This window comes from Ascaphus truei, chromosome 11 (assembly GCF_040206685.1).
Source record: "Ascaphus truei isolate aAscTru1 chromosome 11, aAscTru1.hap1, whole genome shotgun sequence".
NCBI classification, from domain to species: Eukaryota; Metazoa; Chordata; class Amphibia; order Anura; family Ascaphidae; genus Ascaphus; species Ascaphus truei.
In genome coordinates, this window is record NC_134493.1 from 48,344,340 (window position 1) to 48,362,965 (window position 18,626).

Sequence of the window (18,626 nt, forward strand, 5' to 3'; positions counted from 1 at the left end):
GGTACATTTAGCAGAGACACAATCCATACACCTAATCATTTGTTGTCTCAGCCCTTCCTGGACCTGCTATTCGGCTCGAGCTGTAACACTGCACTGCCAGGGATAGCAAGTTAGGCTGGCTTGTCTTATTCCCGAGGCCAATCAGTCAAGTGTTTTTATTCATTCTTAATCCATAACTGATGTAAGGTGGCGTTCCATTCAGATATCAATTCTAGGTGGAAATACAGAAATTCTGAGCGTTCACAAAATGTATAAAACAATATTTCCTTTCCATTTCTTATGTGAAGTCCCAAAGAAGAATATAATCGGGGGAGGATTGGGCCTCCGGGAAACAGGGCAATTGCCTGGTGGGCTGGTGGGTCCATGGGCAAGTGCTGCCTTGGGGGGCTTGATGGTGGCTCCTGCTTAGGGGGGGGGGGCTCGATGGCGGTTAAAAGGCCCTGCACTCTTCCACACAACAATTAAACTGGTTGCCAAGGGAGAGATCGGGGCCTCTGTGTCTCCTGCAGCGTTGCGTTGTCATGGCGACCCAACGTTACACATTGCCATGACAATGTGACGTCACATGGCCATGCTTCGCTATGACAACGCAACTTCATGGCGCCACGTCGTGGGAGAAGGGCTGGTAAGACAGATCTCGCCTGGGCTGATATCTGTCGCCAATCCGCCCCTGAATGTCATTATGAGCCCTTACTCCTATAAAAGAACACAGAAAAGACAATACAATTCATAGTGCTCAAAGGGGGAGTCACATATGTAGAAATCTTCATCGATAAGAAAGAAACAAATAGCAGGATAAATTTAATAGCGGATAAATGGACCACCCAGTGTATTACCCAGACCATATAAAGATAACAATGGGTACCTCCTACCAGGAACCCCGGATCTTCAGTGTTCAGTCCTCTGTGCAACGCCCACGTCTTCATATCCTGCAAGCGAGACATTCGCAAGGACAAATCCACACACGGTAAAAAAATGGTAAAAGTTTTAATAAACAGTCTTTTTTATGTTGTTTATCTGGTACCCTCATCCAATATTTCTTCGGCGGTGCATCACTATACCTTTCTACGGTTTCTATAAAGGAACACAGTAACCATATTTTTTAAAAAAGGTCCAAGGTGTGCCGATTTGTTAGAAACAAATCTGCATACGCACAAAAGGACATGACAAATCTGGCTTGGGGCTGTGATACATGAGGGTGGTCACGGTGCCCAGGGTGAGAAATGATGCCCTACACCAATTGTGCTGAAACAAAGGGTTAGACATGCTTTTTGCAGGTCATGTCATGACCATTATTAGCAGCCTGAATATATCATCCTTGTGCAGATCTTTTTACTATAGTCTCCCAGCTGGGATAAAAGCCAGTGCAAAAAACAGCACCCTATTTATTAAAGGAAATACATTCTATTAAAAGCATTTCTTTCCTTGCTAAACCTGATGCCATTCTATAGCACTGGATTTCCCCCAGTTTTGCAGTCGCGAGACTTTAGTAGCCCTCTTTTGTTTTATTGTTTTAATGCATAGATGTATTCAGTCTTTACAGGGGCGGGTTGTAGGCGGATATGGGCCTGGTCGATTTCTTCCATAGCGTTGTCATGACGATGACGTCACGTTGTTATGGCCACGCTTTGCCATGTGATGGCGCGGCCTCATTTGACGTCGGGTCACCATGGCAACGCGACGCTGCAGGAGGAGATGCCACTCCGGAGGAGGTAAGAGACACCTGCAGAGGTCCCTCGCTCTTCCTCGGAAATCAGTTTAATTGTTCTGGGGAAGAACGCAAGGCCTCTGTAAGTAAGCCCCCCTTACACTCCTCCCCTCTGTCCTTCCTCCTCTCACTCACTCCAACATACACAGACACACACCCCAACAGTTTTACCTTCGGGTGAGGAAGTCTCCACAAAGTTGCTCTGGTCCTGTGCTGGTCAGGAGACTCTGCAGCTCCTTGGGACGGAACTTGGACCAAATTTCCGGCGCCGACAAGAGGAGGGAAGAGTTTGCAGACAGTGACTGCCGGGCTGCTGCATGGGGAGCTGGGGAGCCACCGGCCGCCACTGCTGGGGAGCCACCGGCCGCCGCAGGACACCGGCGGCCCACCAGTACAAGCCCGATCGCCCGATAAGGAAATCCGCCCCCGGGATCTTTAACACATAATTAGAATGATGCGCAAATTTCAGAGAATTGTAACATTGATTCTTAAATGTGATGCTCTATATTTTGCATCAGGGCAATACGGCATCAAGTAACATATACCTATTGGCCCGAGGCAGGGTGGCGGGGGTAGACCAAGGGTGGCAGGGTGGCAGGCTAAGGGGAAATGTCAGGGAATACTCCTTCACAGAAAGGGTAGTGGATTCGTGGAATAGCATCCCAACAGAGGTGGTAGGGGCTAATACACTAAAGGAATCCAAAGGTGCTTGGGATAGACACAGGGTTACCCTAAATACGAAAGAAAGCCAAGCATCAAATATGAGGATTTACTTCAGATAGGAAAATGGGCAGGCTACGTGAGCCAAGCGCCTCTTATCTGCCGTCACATTCTGTGTTCCTATGGAAGATATTTTATCTGTGGATCCTAATCTTGCAGCCCTAAAAAAAACCAGGCTTGTGAAATTGCTGGAGCTGCAGACATTGTGCATCTGAGGTGCTGGTGTGACTGTTTCTCTCAACGAATGGGGCGCCACAGACCAAATGGAAACACGCAGTGTATTCTTGGCCAAGTTATTCAGTTCTTTCCTTGCAGTTGGCAGGTGAGCTGCTGACACAGCTGGACATGTGATAGCCCAGTAATAATGCCCCTGCCTTGGAAGTTTAAATCCCAGTGTCTGTACTCCTGGTGACCCTAGGCAGGTCCCTTTATCGTAGGGTGACCAGTCGTCCCAGTTTAGCTCGGACCGTCCTGTTTTTTGTCCCCGGTGTCCCGAAATGTCCTGGTTTTCTTTGCGCTTGCCGGTGGTGCATTCGCAGTCAGCGCTCGCTGTTCTCGCATGCACGGTTTGCATTCGCAGTCAGCACTCGCCGTTCTCGCATGCACGGTTTGCATTTGCAGTCAGCGCTCGCCGTTTCGCATGCACGGTTTGTATTCACGGTCATCACTCGCCGTTCTCGCATGCACGGTTTGCATTTGCAGTCAGCGCTCGCTGTTCTCGCATGCACGGTTTGCATTTGCAGTCAGTGCTCGCCGTTCTCACATGCACGGTTTGCATTTGCAGTCAGCGCTCGCTGTTCTCGCATGCACGGTTTGCATTCGCAGTCAGCGCTCGCCGTTTCGCATGCACGGTTTGCATTAGCAGTCAGCGCTCGCTGTTCTCGCATGCACGGTTTGCATTTGCAGTCAGTGCTCGCCGTTCTCACATGCACAGTTGACATTCGCAGTTAGCGCTCGCCGTTCTCACATGCACGGTTTGCATTAGCAGTCAGCGCTCGCTGTTCTCGCATGCACGGTTTGCATTTGCAGTCAGTGCTCGCCGTTCTCACATGCACGGTTTGCATTCGCAGTCAGCGCTCCCCGTTCTCGCATGCACAGTTGACATTCGCGGTCAGCGCTCGCTGTTCTCGCATGCACGGCATGAATTCCGGTTTGCCCAAATTTATGGCCACCCTACTTTATCGCCCTGTGACTAATGCATCAAAATTAGATTGCTTGCTATTTTGGGCAGAAAGCAGTTGGCCCAGATTCACAAAAGGGCGTTAAACTTTAGCACGCCTTTACTCATATGAATGGAAATAAAGGTGTGCTAAATCTTAGCCCCTTTTGTGGATCTGGGCCTTTGTGCCTTGACAATTTAATGTGCAGTAATGCATACACGTTCTATGTACAGTGCTGCGTAACCTTTCTATGTACAGTGCTGCATACACGTTCTATGTACAGTGCTGCACACTTTCTATGTACAGTGCTGCGTACACTTTCTATGTACAGTGCTGCGTAACCTTTCTATGTACAGTGCTGCGTAACCTTTCTATGTACAGTGCTGCGTACACTTTCTATGTACAGTGCTGCGTAACCTTTCTATGTAGTGCTGCGTAACCTTTCTATGTACAGTGCTGCACACTTTCTATGTACAGTGCTGCGTACACTTTCTATGTACAGTGCTGCGTAACCTTTCTATGTACAGTGCTGCGTAACCTTTCTATGTACAGTGCTGCGTAACCTTTCTATGTACAGTGCTGCGTAACCTTTCTATGTACAGTGCTGCGTAACCTTTCTATGTACAGTGCTGCGTAACCTTTCTATGTACAGTGCTGCGTAACCTTTCTATGTACAGTGCTGCGTAACCTTTCTATGTAGTGCTGCGTAACCTTTCTATGTACAGTGCTGCGTAACCTTTCTATGTAGTGCTGCGTAACCTTTCTATGTACAGTGCTGCGTAACCTTTCTATGTACAGTGCTGCGTAACCTTTCTATGTAGTGCTGCGTAACCTTTCTATGTACAGTGCTGCGTAACCTTTCTATGTAGTGCTGCGTAACCTTTCTGTGTACAGTGCTGCGTAACCTTTCTATGTAGTGCTGCGTACACTTTCAGTGATTAGAGGATTTGTATTAAAGGATCAGACTCACCTAGCAGCCAAAACGAAATATATATTTCAACAATTAATCTATGTAATGATGAACCTATATACGTCTGACATTGGGGCCATGAAAACATGCTTAACCCTTTGAGTGCTGGAGGAGCCGGGGGGGGGGGCAGAGTCCCATATCGCGACCCCTCTGCCACTAGATCTCCCCGAAGGAAACGAGCATTTGGGGCAGCGCACCCAGGGGGCCAGAGTAGTAGCAGCTATGCCCTCAAAGGGTTAATAGGTACCGGATTTGAACCAGGCTTTCTGAGTCAGCGCCTTTACCCATTGACCCACTGAACTACTGAGTTACTGAGCTACTGCTTCCAAACTGTATCTCCTCTCAGCCACAAGCTGGGTCTGCTTTGGAAACCACATGGGGGCGGGGCTGCTCTGCTTCCAGTAGCTAAGAGGTTAAATGACGTCACGTGCATAAACCCTGGCACTCCTTGGTGACAACTGCAGTACGGTAGCCGGCAGGGCTCAAATACTTTTGCCCACAATCCTTTCGCACTGGGCACCGTGACGTGCGCGCCTTTGCGCGCGCCACTGCAGCTCGCGCGCAACTCGTGTGCTCGCGCCCGGCCTCTTGCCTGGTAACGTCAGCGCTGCCAGCGTGGAGACCCATAGGAGGAGGAGGGGAGACTCCGGGGAGGAGGAGGAGGAGGAGGAGGAGGCGGAGGCGGAAGTGCGGGCAGGAAGAATCCCGAGCCAGCCTCACCCCCCGGCCCCTGCCAGGCAGCTGTCACCCGGAACATGCAGGGAGCCTTTCCAGAGGTCGGTGGGATTCCGGGCCGGCACCTACTGCTGTGTGACAGGGGGGAGGGGTGACTGTGTGTGTGTGAGAGAGAGAGACTGGCCGGAGGTGGGTCACACTGTGTGGCACTGTGACTGTGTGACACTGGGTGTATGTGTGACACTGGCCGGAGGGGGGGGGGGGGGGATTCACACTGGGTGTATGTGTGACTGTGTGACACTGGGTGTATGTGTGACACTGGCCGGAGGGGGGGGGGATTCACACTGGGTGTATGTGTGACTGTGTGACACTGGGTATATGTGTGACTGTGTGACACTGGGTATATGTGTGACAGTGTGACTGTGACACTGGGTGTGTGTGTTTGTGTGACACTGGGTGTGTGTGTGACACTGGAGGTTTGTGTGTGTGACAATGTGGCACTGGAGGTATGTATGTCTTTATTTATATAGTGCCATTAATATACATAGCGCAGTAGTACTACACTTGACAATCATATAAATGACAAATAACAGATCATGGGAATAAGTTCATCAGACGTGTATGTGTGACCAGTGTGGCACTGACACTGGGCGTATATGACTGGGTGACAATGTGACACTGGAGGTGTGTAACGCTGACACTGGGCGTGGAGGGTGACCGTGTGTGTGTGTGTCACAGTCTCATAACTTTATGCCCAGGACATACTTGAAAATGAGAGGTAACTCGCAATGTATAAGGCTAAGGCCCCAGTCACGCCGCTGTAATGCGTGCCCGTGATATTGGCGGCGCGTTCAGCCGATTCTCCGGTCTGCAGCTCACTGCAGGAGGAGAGACCGGGGGGGGCGTGGCGGGGGCGTGGCCACGACGTCACCCGGCAGGTTCGCCCTCATTGGCTGAACCGCCGGGGGGCATGCCTAATCGCTTGACGCGAGTCCTGCTCTCAATTCTTTGAGAGCAGGAGCAGCTCTCGCCCGAGCGCTGCGGCCCCCCTCGCAGCGGGCCCGGCGCCATTGAGGGGAGGGCTCTCGTCCGTGCAGCGTCCGCCACAGCGGACGCTGTAGTAGGCAGCGGGGGCAAGGCCTTACTTCCTGATAACACATTTTTATAAAAAAATAAATAAAAACATTCATACATATCTCATTTTATTTTTTTATTTGTAACATGTTTTGCAGGAAGTAATACAGTTAGGAGCGGTAACTCTCATTCAAGTGTGTGCCGGGCATAGAATTGTGATGACAATACATGGTTACATGAAACGAACAGAGATTATACATTATATTTAAAGACAGTTGACAATAATATGTTATGGGCGTATGTATCCAGATTAGGGCTTTACATAGTTCCATATAGTGTGTATGTATATGTTGTAGATCTGCTGAGCCTAAGGGGTGTTGTTTTTTTTATGTCTTAACTTCTTGGGAGTTGGCTGGATGTCTTTCTGCTTCATTGTGGGGGTGTATAGGAGGAGGTGGTCAGAAGACTTTTTCCAGGTTGAAGAGTTTTGATTATTTTCAGACTGCTGATGCATCTGCAGACTGATCGAGTTTTAATAATCTATAAATGAAGTGAGTTTTAGCCAGTGCATGGGTCCTAGCCACCGTTTGCAAGAACGCATGGTCATTTTTAATTATTTAGAAAGCTACAATGGCTCCTTAGGAATTCTACAGCTATATGATTATCGGCGACCATAACTTTGTTCCACCTACTTTCTTATTTCATCGTAAACATCATCATGACATCATCTGCTATTAGATGGACTTGTGTGTTTGTTTATGGTGGTGTTTGTAATACAAATGGAAGGGATTTATTTATGAGACAATAGGCCCAAACTTATGTATGATATTTCTTGATTTCATTGGTTTCAGGGTTTTTTTGGGGTGGGGGAAGGGACATTGATTGAAGAGCACCAGTTTATTGGGATGAGATTAAAACCTTCGATGTCTAGAGATTCACGCTTTTCTAGCGTGTTGAGTGGACTCCCAGGGTGTAGACACAGTTACATCATATTTTGGTATTGATCTTGTCTAACGTGTTGACTTCTAAATGTTTTTATTCATAATGATTTGCTTTTCCCTATCAAAGTGGCTTTGAATGTTTAGGTCCTGAGGTTTTTCATGATACATTTTTGTGTGTTTTATTTTCTTGTGCAAGCCTTTTTGTGGGTAAATCCTGTCATTTTTAGGCGTTTTATGTAGTTTTTCTTCTAGTTAGAAGCTCCTGGAAAGTGATGTAGCTCTTTAACATAACTGAAAGAGTACTGGGTCTACAGCGTCGTCACGTTCGTACCCAGCATGCAATAGGCTCACCTACGCGTTTCGTGTCACGTGGGACACTTCGTCAGGGCAGTGCTGCCTTCACAAGAGCAAGGAGAACTACAAGTGGTTGCCGGTCTGGAGCTTTCCCTCGGCACATACTATCTGCGATCCGGAGGGGGGGGGGGGGTGTCTGGACTACAGAGCTCCCGTTGTGGTTTCACCTGCCTGGTGTTATTGGATCAATAAGATCCCATTTTATTGTAAGTTTTTGTACTTATTTTATATGCTATTATAAACTGCTTATGCATTTTGTTTGGACACTTAGTGATTCTTTCCCTTTTTTCTGCGCCCCCATCCTTTTGTTTATGCATTTGACATAAACCTGACTTCCCCAGTGGCACCAAGGACCCATGGCAAGTTTGTTTTAGAGCAGGGATGGGCAACTCCAGTCTGAGCCACCTGTGTTGAGGCAGGGATATCCCTAATACCAGCTCTGTTGGTGGCCCTTGAGTACTGGAGTTGGTCACCCCAGTTCTCGATATCTGTGAGTTCTCATTCCTTCTACTCTGCAGGGGGAAGTTAGGAGACACTTGGAGATAATATAAACCTAAACATAAAAGATGTCCTTCATGGAAGGGTTAACATGGTGTATAATTGGTATCGGATACAAACTCACCAGACCCAGGCAACAAATCGGTATTATTTTTTATTTTTTTAAATTGGGTAGTTATAATCCCAACAACAAAGATTTAATAGATTAGCAGTCAGAAAGTTTGAAGTTGTTATGGACCTAAGGACACCTATGTAGTAGTCTCTCAAACACCGTATTCAATATGCTGCAAAGCGGTTTTCCAGTGCTGGAGAAGTCTTTAGCTCCATTAAGATGAATCCTGAACCAGGAGCACCGGTAGTTGTATCCTTATATTATTTTTATGTGGTGTGCAGCATTTTCCCTATAGTAGCTAATATCTCCTCCAGCACATGGATGACATCTTCACAGCTTATTGAATAAGGCCCACTGAAGCAGTAAAATGTTGTTTTAAAACAGCATTGGACGGACCATTGTTCTAATCACTTGTAGGCATATTTGAAATAACATATCAAGAGCAAAGTCTGAACAATCAGCAATGACCTAGCCTGCATTTGACATTATTACCAAACAGAGACTCTCTGGAAGCTTCCTATTGGTTATTAGTTTAAAGGGAGAACTAATTTGGGGGCTGCTGGACCAAGAAATGCAGATTTATTTATTTATTTATTCTTTATTATTTTTTCCGTTCATTTTTGGGGAGTTTTTTTTTTTAAGTTTTGGAAGTTAGGTCATTGTTGATAGAATGTCACCTAATTAACTGGGAATGAGATAATAGTACATTTATCTCCAGTTAGAGTCAATGGACTGGTTTTGTACAGTAGGGATTCTTTTTATAACTCTTCAAAACACAATCTGAGTTATAAGGAAATACACCCTACAGTTGTCCATGACCCTGAGATCAATTATTTGGATCCATTGCATTGTAGTAGCAAGAATGACAGGGATTTGACATCAAACCAGTAATCATCACTTCTGGGAACAAACTTAAAGCCATTTAGCTTTTCTCACCTGAACCAGGATATCTCGAGCACAACCGCCACTAGAACACTGCTAATAGCTCCCTGGATGGGCCAGTGCATAAATGTAGTGTTTTTCCTTATTCATTGTGATTCATTGTGATTTCTCTGATCGTCCACATTTCTACACTATAGCAATCTTCTGATTTTGAGGGATTCCCAGTGAAAAGAGCATGGCCGTTCTGCTGTAGGGTACCCCCTGGTTCAGATGAGATTTTAAAAAGAAATATTGACGATATATAAATGATGGAACCCAGGAGATCCCTGGGGCTGAACTCCACTATTATAAGCGATCCCGAGATACTAACCGATGAAGTTACTGGCATACTGTCTCCCCTCCAGGGGAAACAAAATGGCGAATTAAATCCTCTGCGTCATGTGAGTCAACAGGAAGCCGCAACGTCATCCTTTGCGGGTTCCTTTGGGCTCATGCCACGTGGGGGATTTAAATACAAGGAAGTAATGCAAACTACGGCACCTTTACCGGTAAGTTTCTCCAGAAGGGCAAAAGGGTGGGATTGCTGCTTTTAAAACCTCTTTCCACTTACTCGAAATAAACAGCTAGTGACCGATTTCTGAGTCGTGTGAAAGCCTTGCCTAAAATGCCCATGACGTCACACTTCTTGATGGAGCTGTTATTGACCCGTCCACTTCATGTGGACTGGTGCTATTTTCATCCTGTGAATCCATTACCTAAACAGGATCCAGCGTTCTGCATTTTTAAACTTCCATTTCAATAATTGAATAGCGCTTATTGAGTTTTTTTTTTGTTTGTTTTTATTTTTTTACACGAATCATAGGTCAGGTGTACTTCAACATGAGGTGATTTACTGTTCGCTCCTAACCAGAAATTGCTTGTGCTCCATCAGTTTTATATTTGTTTTTCAATCGTCTTAAGAGACCAGTAAAGTTCGCCTTAACTGCCTCGCAGGAAAAAAAGCAATTGGATACTGCTTATAATAAAACAGGTGGAATGTCGAGGTCATGGACAATAGAACTATGTATGTATTTTAATAGTGCTTGCAGAACATTCAAGGATCGTTCTATCAGCATCCATTTTTACTTCATGAGCTAGTTGTGGCCTGGTTTTCAGACCAGACAGCCCATGCATTTATTACTTTCATGACTGTAATCAGGGCCGCAGACAGATTTCCTGGGGCTCAGGGCTAGAGTTACGCAAGTCAAACTCCCCCCCCCCCCCATTTCATACCTCACAAGCCCCCTTTATTTCCCCCCCTCTTCCCATGTATTTCTCTCCCCTCCGTCTCGCCGCTCCCTCTTCCTCGCACCCCCCTCCCGCCTCGCATGTATTTATCTCCCCTGCATCTCTCTTACTCCCTCCCTCCCTCACCCCCCTCTCACTCGCCCCCACCTTCCGTCAATTATCCCACTCTCACTCAATCCCCCCCACAAAATACATACCAAAAAACCCCACCCACAAATACATATTAAAGACACCCATCCCACCAAAACATATAAAAAGACCTCTCCCCCCCAATACATATAAAAAGACCCACAATACATATTTAAAAAAAATAGACTTACCTTGGGGATGGTCAGGCAGGGCCCGGTGGCTGCGGGGGGCCCAGCCGCCGGGGCTGCAAGTTGGCCCTGACCTCTGCCGGCGGCGGTCGGGCCTGGGCTCTCCATCAGCTGCAGGCCTCTTCCTTACTCTGTCCCACGCTGAGCTTTCAAAGTCAGTGTGCACCGGAAGCTGAAGCCCAGTTTACTTCCGGCGTGCTGACTCCGAGAGGCCCGTCGCGCCGCCAGCGTTGGAAGCTCGGTGTGGGACACAGGGTGAGGAAGAGGCTTACAGCTGATGGAGAGCCAGGGTCCGGCCACGACTGACAGCCGGGCCTGGCCAGAGGTCGGGGCCAACTTGCAGCGCCGGCCGCCGAGCCCCTCGCAGACACCAAGCACTTGTCCCGGCTGTAATATATAGTGCAGACGTGGACAGCTTGCATTCAATTTTTATGACACAATATTCCAAAACACATCAAACATTGTAGACACAACATTTAAGTCAGACCGTAAAATCACCTATCGATTGTATATTGCAGTTATCTAAACATAACAATAGGGAGATTCAATATAAAAGTAAACAAAAACAGTGAGGTCAACTTTCAAAAGGGTTCAATACACTTTTACAGAGGTACCGGCAATACTTATCCATATAACTTTAAGCTTTACCTTATTCGGTGTAGGAGGGACCTATGTCAGCTTCTCCATTATTCTAATAAATTCCACTCTTTCCCACCATTCTTCCATGGATGGAATGTAGGGCCTCTCCCACATTCTGGCCAATATATTTTTGGCGGCACAGATGAAATGTCTGTTTTCATATGTTTAGGGATACCAGCATCGATTTTTAACCAGAGTCCAAGCAGCGCATTTTCGGTCTCGAAGGGGACATCCACCTCTATAATATTTTATTTTTTTTCCCCAAATAATTTTATTAGGCATTGGTACAACAGGTGAAATACAGGTTCATTACACAGCCTAACACATCAACATTTTAACTTTTTCGGGTTACGGAAAGGGCAACCTTGATTGTCCTGGAAAAGGAGGTCCTCGGAGAGTGAGGACAGAGGGGCAAGGGGGGGGGGGGGGAGGGGGTGGGGGGAGTTCACATCCTGGAGGCCTCGTTTCTGGGACCTTCGGTCGTACAGGACTGGCGCTGAGAATCGGAGGGATCTAGTTTGCTCCCTTAAGTGGTATCTACTGGGGCCCTCCTCTCGTGATGAGTGACCAGGGCTCCCATATCTTGTCGAACGCTGTGAGCTTTTGTCTGAGCATTGCCGTCAGCTTCTCCATTAACATCACTTCACTGACCCTTCTTTTTATGGACCTTTTGGATGGGGTGGTTTGTCTCTTCCAGGAACCTCTGTAATATTTTTAATCTCAATAAAGATCTTTTTTAAAAATGAGCTAACTTTAAGGCAACCCAACCACATGTGCAGATCTGCTATCTGTCTGGCCAGGTGTTGCATTCCCTCGTTACATTTACATTCTAAGCCTTTTTCATTCAATGCAATACTAAAGAGAACTTGGATTTTTTTTGTGTTACTTTTCGGGTGGGGGGAGAGGGGTGGGAGGGGTGCTTCTGCACATCTTTTGTAGGCACTAGTCCTTTCCTCACAGAGCCTACAATCTAACGTTTGGTGCATGGTGCACAGATCCCTAAAAAGAGTTCCCCAATTATACAAGGAGCTGGGGTTGAATTGGTTTCACCCCCTACATTTAGTGGAAACATTATTACCACTAGATCCTTTGTGCTCTCTCAGCTACTTCTTTTCCATCCAACTAGAGCTGCAGTTTTTTTTTGTTTTACCCACTTAAAGTTTATTGGAACAATGTTTGGGAAAGGGGTAGGAATACAGAAAATGAGAGCAGTGGGATGGAGTAGCAGTTACATCACCTATTTTGAATTTCATACAGATAAATATAGTTGTACAATTATTTGTGAGTCGTAGTTACACACAGTACATCAATTCTTTCATTGTTGACCCGAGACCTTTTGTCTATTTCCCATCTACAGGTTCCTGTGCATCCAGGGGGTCCCATGTTCTATAGAATTTCTTTGTGGTGCGTTTTTAGGAATGCGGAATGTGTTACCATTATCGGAATTCCGTTTTATTTTGGTAATGACTTGCCGTGGTGGAGGGGCAACTAGTTTATTCCATGAGTTGACTATGGAGCATCTTGCCGCCGTAAGTCTAAGCCTGCGATGATGAGGGCTGCTTCCCTCTATTGGCAAGGCTAAGATAATTTACTTGTATATATTCCGTTATTACCGTGCATATGGATGTCTTGGAAGCATTATCCCATATGTCAGCCCAGTCGTCACCTGAAATTTTCATCTGCAAATCTTTTTCCCAATTTGTCATGTATCTATGTGCTTGGGTTTGATTTCATTGGGACTAGTTATCTGTATATAGCTGATCTTGGGCATCTTCTGTAGCTTCTCAATCTGCACATATTTTCTAATTGGGAACAGCTGGGAAATTCTCCTGAAGGAAAAAGGTGGAAGGCGAAATGTCTGAGTTGTAAGAAATTAAATATTTCTGACTGATGTCATTTGTGTCTGTCCAGAAAGGTGATTAAGTCTTGAGTTTTGCCATTCATGACTTATATATTCTATGTGGATCCATTGGTAGCTTCATTTAGAGATGTACAACACCCTGTAGAAGCTGTCTGTCCCTCACCATCTCATATCTAACTGTTGGTGACAAAGATTACTCTTAAAGTCTGAAAAGACAATAAACCTGGAATTTTTACACCAAAACATTATGGGAATGGCTAGTAGATGTCAGACTGACAAAAATGATTCCTCATTGAGATGGAACATGGATATTGTAAGGACCATAAAGGCATCAACTTTTAAAATGCAGCTTGAGACAATTCCTGCACCGTTTTGTTAACCAACCCATGTATAATGAGATGTGTGAAACAAAGATCTGTTTCTTAAAGCAGTGGTCTGCGCTGATCGCCGTTTTACTTTTAAGACCCTTCCCTCCTTGCCCTTTCCAAAGCAGTTTTTTTTATTTTAAAAATGTGGTGCTTCCGTCGAGAGTAACCGATTTGAAATATTAAAGCGGTTAAGATGACATTCTCCCCAAGCAGTTTAAAGGTTACCATCGTAACCTCAGAAGCTAGGGATCAAAACGTGTTTTTTTTTTTTTTTTTTAAAGAGCAGAGCATGTCTGGGGGCCAATATCCTAACATGATGTGCGTTAAACTGGTATAGATCTCTGAGGGGGGATAGGGAGGTGGATGCTTTAAAGCTGCAGTTCAGTCAATATCCTGCATGTGTGGTTTTTTTAATAAATCAGTTCTGAAGTAAGAAAAAAATACTTTTAGCATTTTCTGTTTTTAAAAAAACAACTTTGAAAGAGCAATTTTCTTCTTTCTATTTTAACAGCCATTTGCTATGGCACTGCCCCTTCATGGCCTGTCACAAGCCCTGGCACACCCCTTTGTCAGCCCTGCCCTCTCTCTTGCACATGTCAGTGCAGGAGTGCTCATGAATATTCATGAGCTTCCACTGACTGACAGAAGCAGAAGAAAAACATATGCCATATCTAAAGATGTCGCCAAATTTCGCCGATCAATACATGGAGAACGAATTGACTGGCAGCTATACAGTTCTTTAGGTAATTAGAGATTGCCCACATGAAACTATTGAATTAAAAAAATAAATTAAAAAAAAATTAAAAAAAAGACTGAACTGCAGCTTTAATTCAGGAGTGGCCAACTTCAGTCCTCAGGAGCCACCAACAGGTCAGGTTTTCAGGGTATCCCTGTTTTAGCACAGGTGACTCCGTCAAAGACTGAGACACTGATTGAGCCACCTTTGCCGAAGCTGGGATATCCCGAAGACCTGCTGGTGGCTCTTGAGGACTGGAGTTGCCCACCTTCCATTGGTGACCGTTGTAGTTTTGGTATGGCACGTTTCTAAGAGTCATGTCGAAGATGCTTCTGATTAATGAGACATGAGCTAATAACTAACAAATCTATATATGATTTTTAATACACACACACACACTCTAACACTATAAGGGGACAATATACTAACATCAGTTAAACTGGTGATTGCTGCTGTAACAAGCTTCCACTAATGACACAACACGATCTTCAATATTTTGATCTGCTACATTTCAGAATACACACGTTCCGCCTGTAATAAAGCTTACTTCTGTTGTGAAGGTGTCATATTGGGAAATTGTAGGTTAAATGATAAAAACGACCAAGCGTTTATTTATAGTATAGCCTCATGATAGAGTGCATTGTGGTTTAACAGCACAAACAGGAACAATCCAAGCAGTATCCTACATGTGTCTTTAAAAAAAAAAAAAAATCACTGGTCCTTGCTTAGACTTATGTAGTACGCGCGCGTTTTTGTTTCTGTAGCGCTAGGGGGCGTGGCTCTGACATCAGAGCGTTAGGCTCGCAGAGTCACGTGGCGCGCCAGCAGTGCAAAAATACAAATTTCTTGTATTTCCACAGATTTACCGCGCCAACGCTCACGGCCGTGCGAGCTAGTGTCTCAAGTATAGCAACGTCGGGTCACACCCTGCAATTATCATTAACGTGCGCACTATATTGCAAGCCGTATCCGTCCCGCAAACCACAGTCGGAATGCGGGTCCATGTTAATCCACGTCGTAAAAATGTGTCCAGCCGCATCGGATAAGCCGTTCGGCGGAAAACAGTCGGATATCGAGGACCACCTGTATTCAATAATACTTTTATTTTATTTTTTTTAATTTTAAAATTAAGAGTTGAATGTCATTTTTAATTAATTGTAATATACTGAGCATCTTTATTTCTATAACAGAGTTTATAGTAAGGGCGACGCGACCTCGTGATGTCGGCCGTCCTACAGCGATTCCTGCACTCTGTTGCAGGAGACCAGAGATCGCGACTGCGGGGCGTGGTGGAGGCGTGGCCTCGTGCGGTTCGCCCTCATTGGCTGAGCCACTCACGTGCCCGTGACGTCAACCCTCAGTTGCTGGAAATATCAAAATCTTCTGGCTTCCAGCACTCGCGACGTCTCGCGGTCGCCGTTGCACCCACTATGGGCACCCGCGACGGACATGTACTTGCTACGGCGCTGCACAACGTCGCCGTAGCCAGCACTATAAACGCAGCCTATAGCAGGCTTTAGCACACCTCCCCAGTAGTGCAACATCTTTGTAACACTTTCCTGTTTGATAATTTGTTGCCACAAGTAATGTAAGGATACATTGTAGCTGCTGAGTTACACTGACTGAAGGATTAATTTGAAACTAAAAGGCAGCAATTTAGTAAACTCTGGGAAGCAACATCTTTGTTGATCGATCACGGGACAACTAATGGATCGGCAGCGTAGGTAATTAGTTTCCAATAAAGGTCATCATAGGCTGTATATAATAAAATACAAAACATATTGGTTTTTTTAAAGACGCTTGGATTGCCTCTTTTTAAGACTGACTTAATTCTTGAATAATATACTACCTCTGCATAACCACTAATAACATAGCAATTATAAAAAATGATATTACATAATTATAGTAAAAATAGACTCGAAGTGTTTATATTGCAGAATTCCAGTAGCCATATATACGTGGAACGATTTTTTTTTATGCTTGTCCCATAAATATATAAGTTGTATATATTAAATATAACATTATATATACATTGTATACAAGCTTTTAAGATTACATACTTAAGTTACTGTACATCATACCTGCTATCTCCTTATAACTTTGTCTTGTGTAATCAAGTTAATGATGTTATCATGCATTATTGAGCTTTCAAAAAGCATCAGTTCCATTTTCAGATGTTGTTGTACAGTACTACACAAGCTTTTTAAATAGAGTAATTAGTTTCATGTTGCCCCAAAAAAATAAACAATGCTTCTGCCTGCAAAAAATTAAAAAGGGTGACAGTTTTTTTTGTTCAGCAAATGAAGGCATTAATATATTGTCTATTCCAGGGGTGCGCAAACTGGCCCCCACTAGGGGGGGGGGCAGCGCTGAACCTAGCCCCATGCTTACAGAGGCCCCAGGCTCTTCCCCACAACATTTACATGTATTGCCAGAGTGCGGGGCCTCTGTAACTACCTCTTACCTTCTCTCCGGCTTCTCCTGCATCCTCTGATAGCGATGGCACGTTGCCATGACAACATGAAACCACAACGTCTCGTTGACATGACGTCGCAGAGATAAGGAGTGGGTGGGGGGGGGGGGCGGCATGACTTAAAAAGTTTGCGCACCCCTGCTGGTCTAGTCCATACATGTATATTTACTATCAGTCCTAATGTATCTTGTAACCTTTGCTTTGTTAAAAATGGATGCCTCTTTTTTGCATTTCTCATGCTTTGTAGAATAGTGTTATGCTATATGGCAGTGAACTTGTGTGTTGCAGTTTCAGAATTGCTGAAGGAAAACTTTCTTTCTTGAACTTTGATATTTTTCTAAAATGTATAATACTACATGCATTGTATGGGCTCCATGCTTCCACCCACCGCAAGAAATATGCATATGCTTTGTACATTCTGTACAATCTGTCGTGGTTAGGTTTAAATATGGGAATGTATTTAAAGATCTGTTTTTGTTATAATAAAGCAGCTCTGGAAATAGTCTTTTGTTTTATAAAAGTACTTTGCACCATGACTTTCCAACAATCTATAACTCCGCAGTGCTAATGTTGGAGACCCCTCCAATACTATAGGGCATAAATAACTCTGTCGTCTACCATTGAGTCCCAGCATGAAATATTCTAGCTTTTAAACTTGATGAAAACAAGCTTCAATGATTGAGCACAAAGAGTTGTATTTCCATCTGGTTGCCTAATCAGAGTGGTAAATTGTAGTCAGGTGCAATTCAATCCACACGCATATTAACTTTATTACAGTGTGCGCCTTCCTTCTGTCATTTAGCAATTTGGCTGGAGTGTTCACCACACCTCCAACCTCGAACGCCTAAACTGTTAACCCCATGAGGACTTTGTGAATTGGGAAGTTTGGAGTTCCTAAAGCATATCACCAGCATTTTTTGTTCAAGCTGTAATGTCTTCTTGGATCATGTGAATGGTTAAAAATAGGAAATTACTAATGAAAAGTCTTTCTCCTGAGACCTGCAGGTGCTGTGTATTCTAAGACAAGCTCCATATCTTCTGTTACTTCCTTGTACCTAAATTTCTGGCTCTAGGACAGTTAGTCGCAGCCATTTAGCCACAGCAGATGACCGAGGGAGTCTGGGGTATTCCGCGCCATTCGGGGTAATATTGATAACGGCAACCTAGAATCTTCACTCCATGACTCTAAAAACCCTAATCGCTAACACCTAAGATTCCTAACCGTAACCTCTAACATTCCTAATCCCGAAACCCTGCGGCACAATAGCAGCAGCGTATTGTCCCATTCCTTAAATCTCTCTGCATGCAGGGAAGCTGGTGCATGGATGGGCATGTCCAGTGGTTTCCAGTTGGCTTGTTGGATCTTCCTCGAAGAAATATGTGCCCTTCTCCTCAATACCCGACTAGCACCATCTCGAACCACCTTTAAGAACCACCTTAAGACACACTTGCTTAAAGAAGCATATGAGTAGCACCGTGGCTAATACTATACACATGATGCATAAAGCTTGGCCCCCTGCAGCCGCACTTACCTGAATGCCCTCCTACTGTCTCTGTACGTTCTCCCTACCAATTAGATTGTAAGCTCTTCGGAGCAGGGACTCCTCTTCCACAATGTTACTTTTATGTCTGAAGCGCTTATTCCCATGATCTGTGATTTGTTATTTATATGATTGTCACGTGTATTACAACTGTGAAGCGTTGTGTACATTAATGGCGCTCTATAAATAAAAACAAAAAAAACAATGGTAATGCTGCACACCACAAGCTAAACAAAAGATACTTGCTGTTACCGGTTCTCCTGGAACAGAGGAGTTCCTGACAATGACAAGCTCCAAAGTAGGCAAAAAA

At 44.9% G+C, this 18,626-nt stretch overlaps 1 protein-coding gene across 3 annotated transcripts in view; it reads left to right on the forward strand.

Moving 5' to 3' along the window:
* Positions 1 to 5,235: 5,235 nt before the first annotated feature.
* Positions 5,236 to 18,626, forward strand: part of PDXDC1 (pyridoxal dependent decarboxylase domain containing 1) — a 55,733-nt gene continuing 42,342 nt past the window's right edge. For 2 of the 3 annotated variants that reach the window (XM_075566120.1, XM_075566121.1), the window contains exon 1: positions 5,236 to 5,334. In XM_075566120.1, the coding sequence (XP_075422235.1) occupies positions 5,314 to 5,334 (21 nt within the window). In that variant the 5' untranslated portion in view covers positions 5,236 to 5,313. The remainder of the gene's footprint in view (positions 5,335 to 18,626) is intronic. The other variant, XM_075566122.1, reaches the window with a different exon arrangement.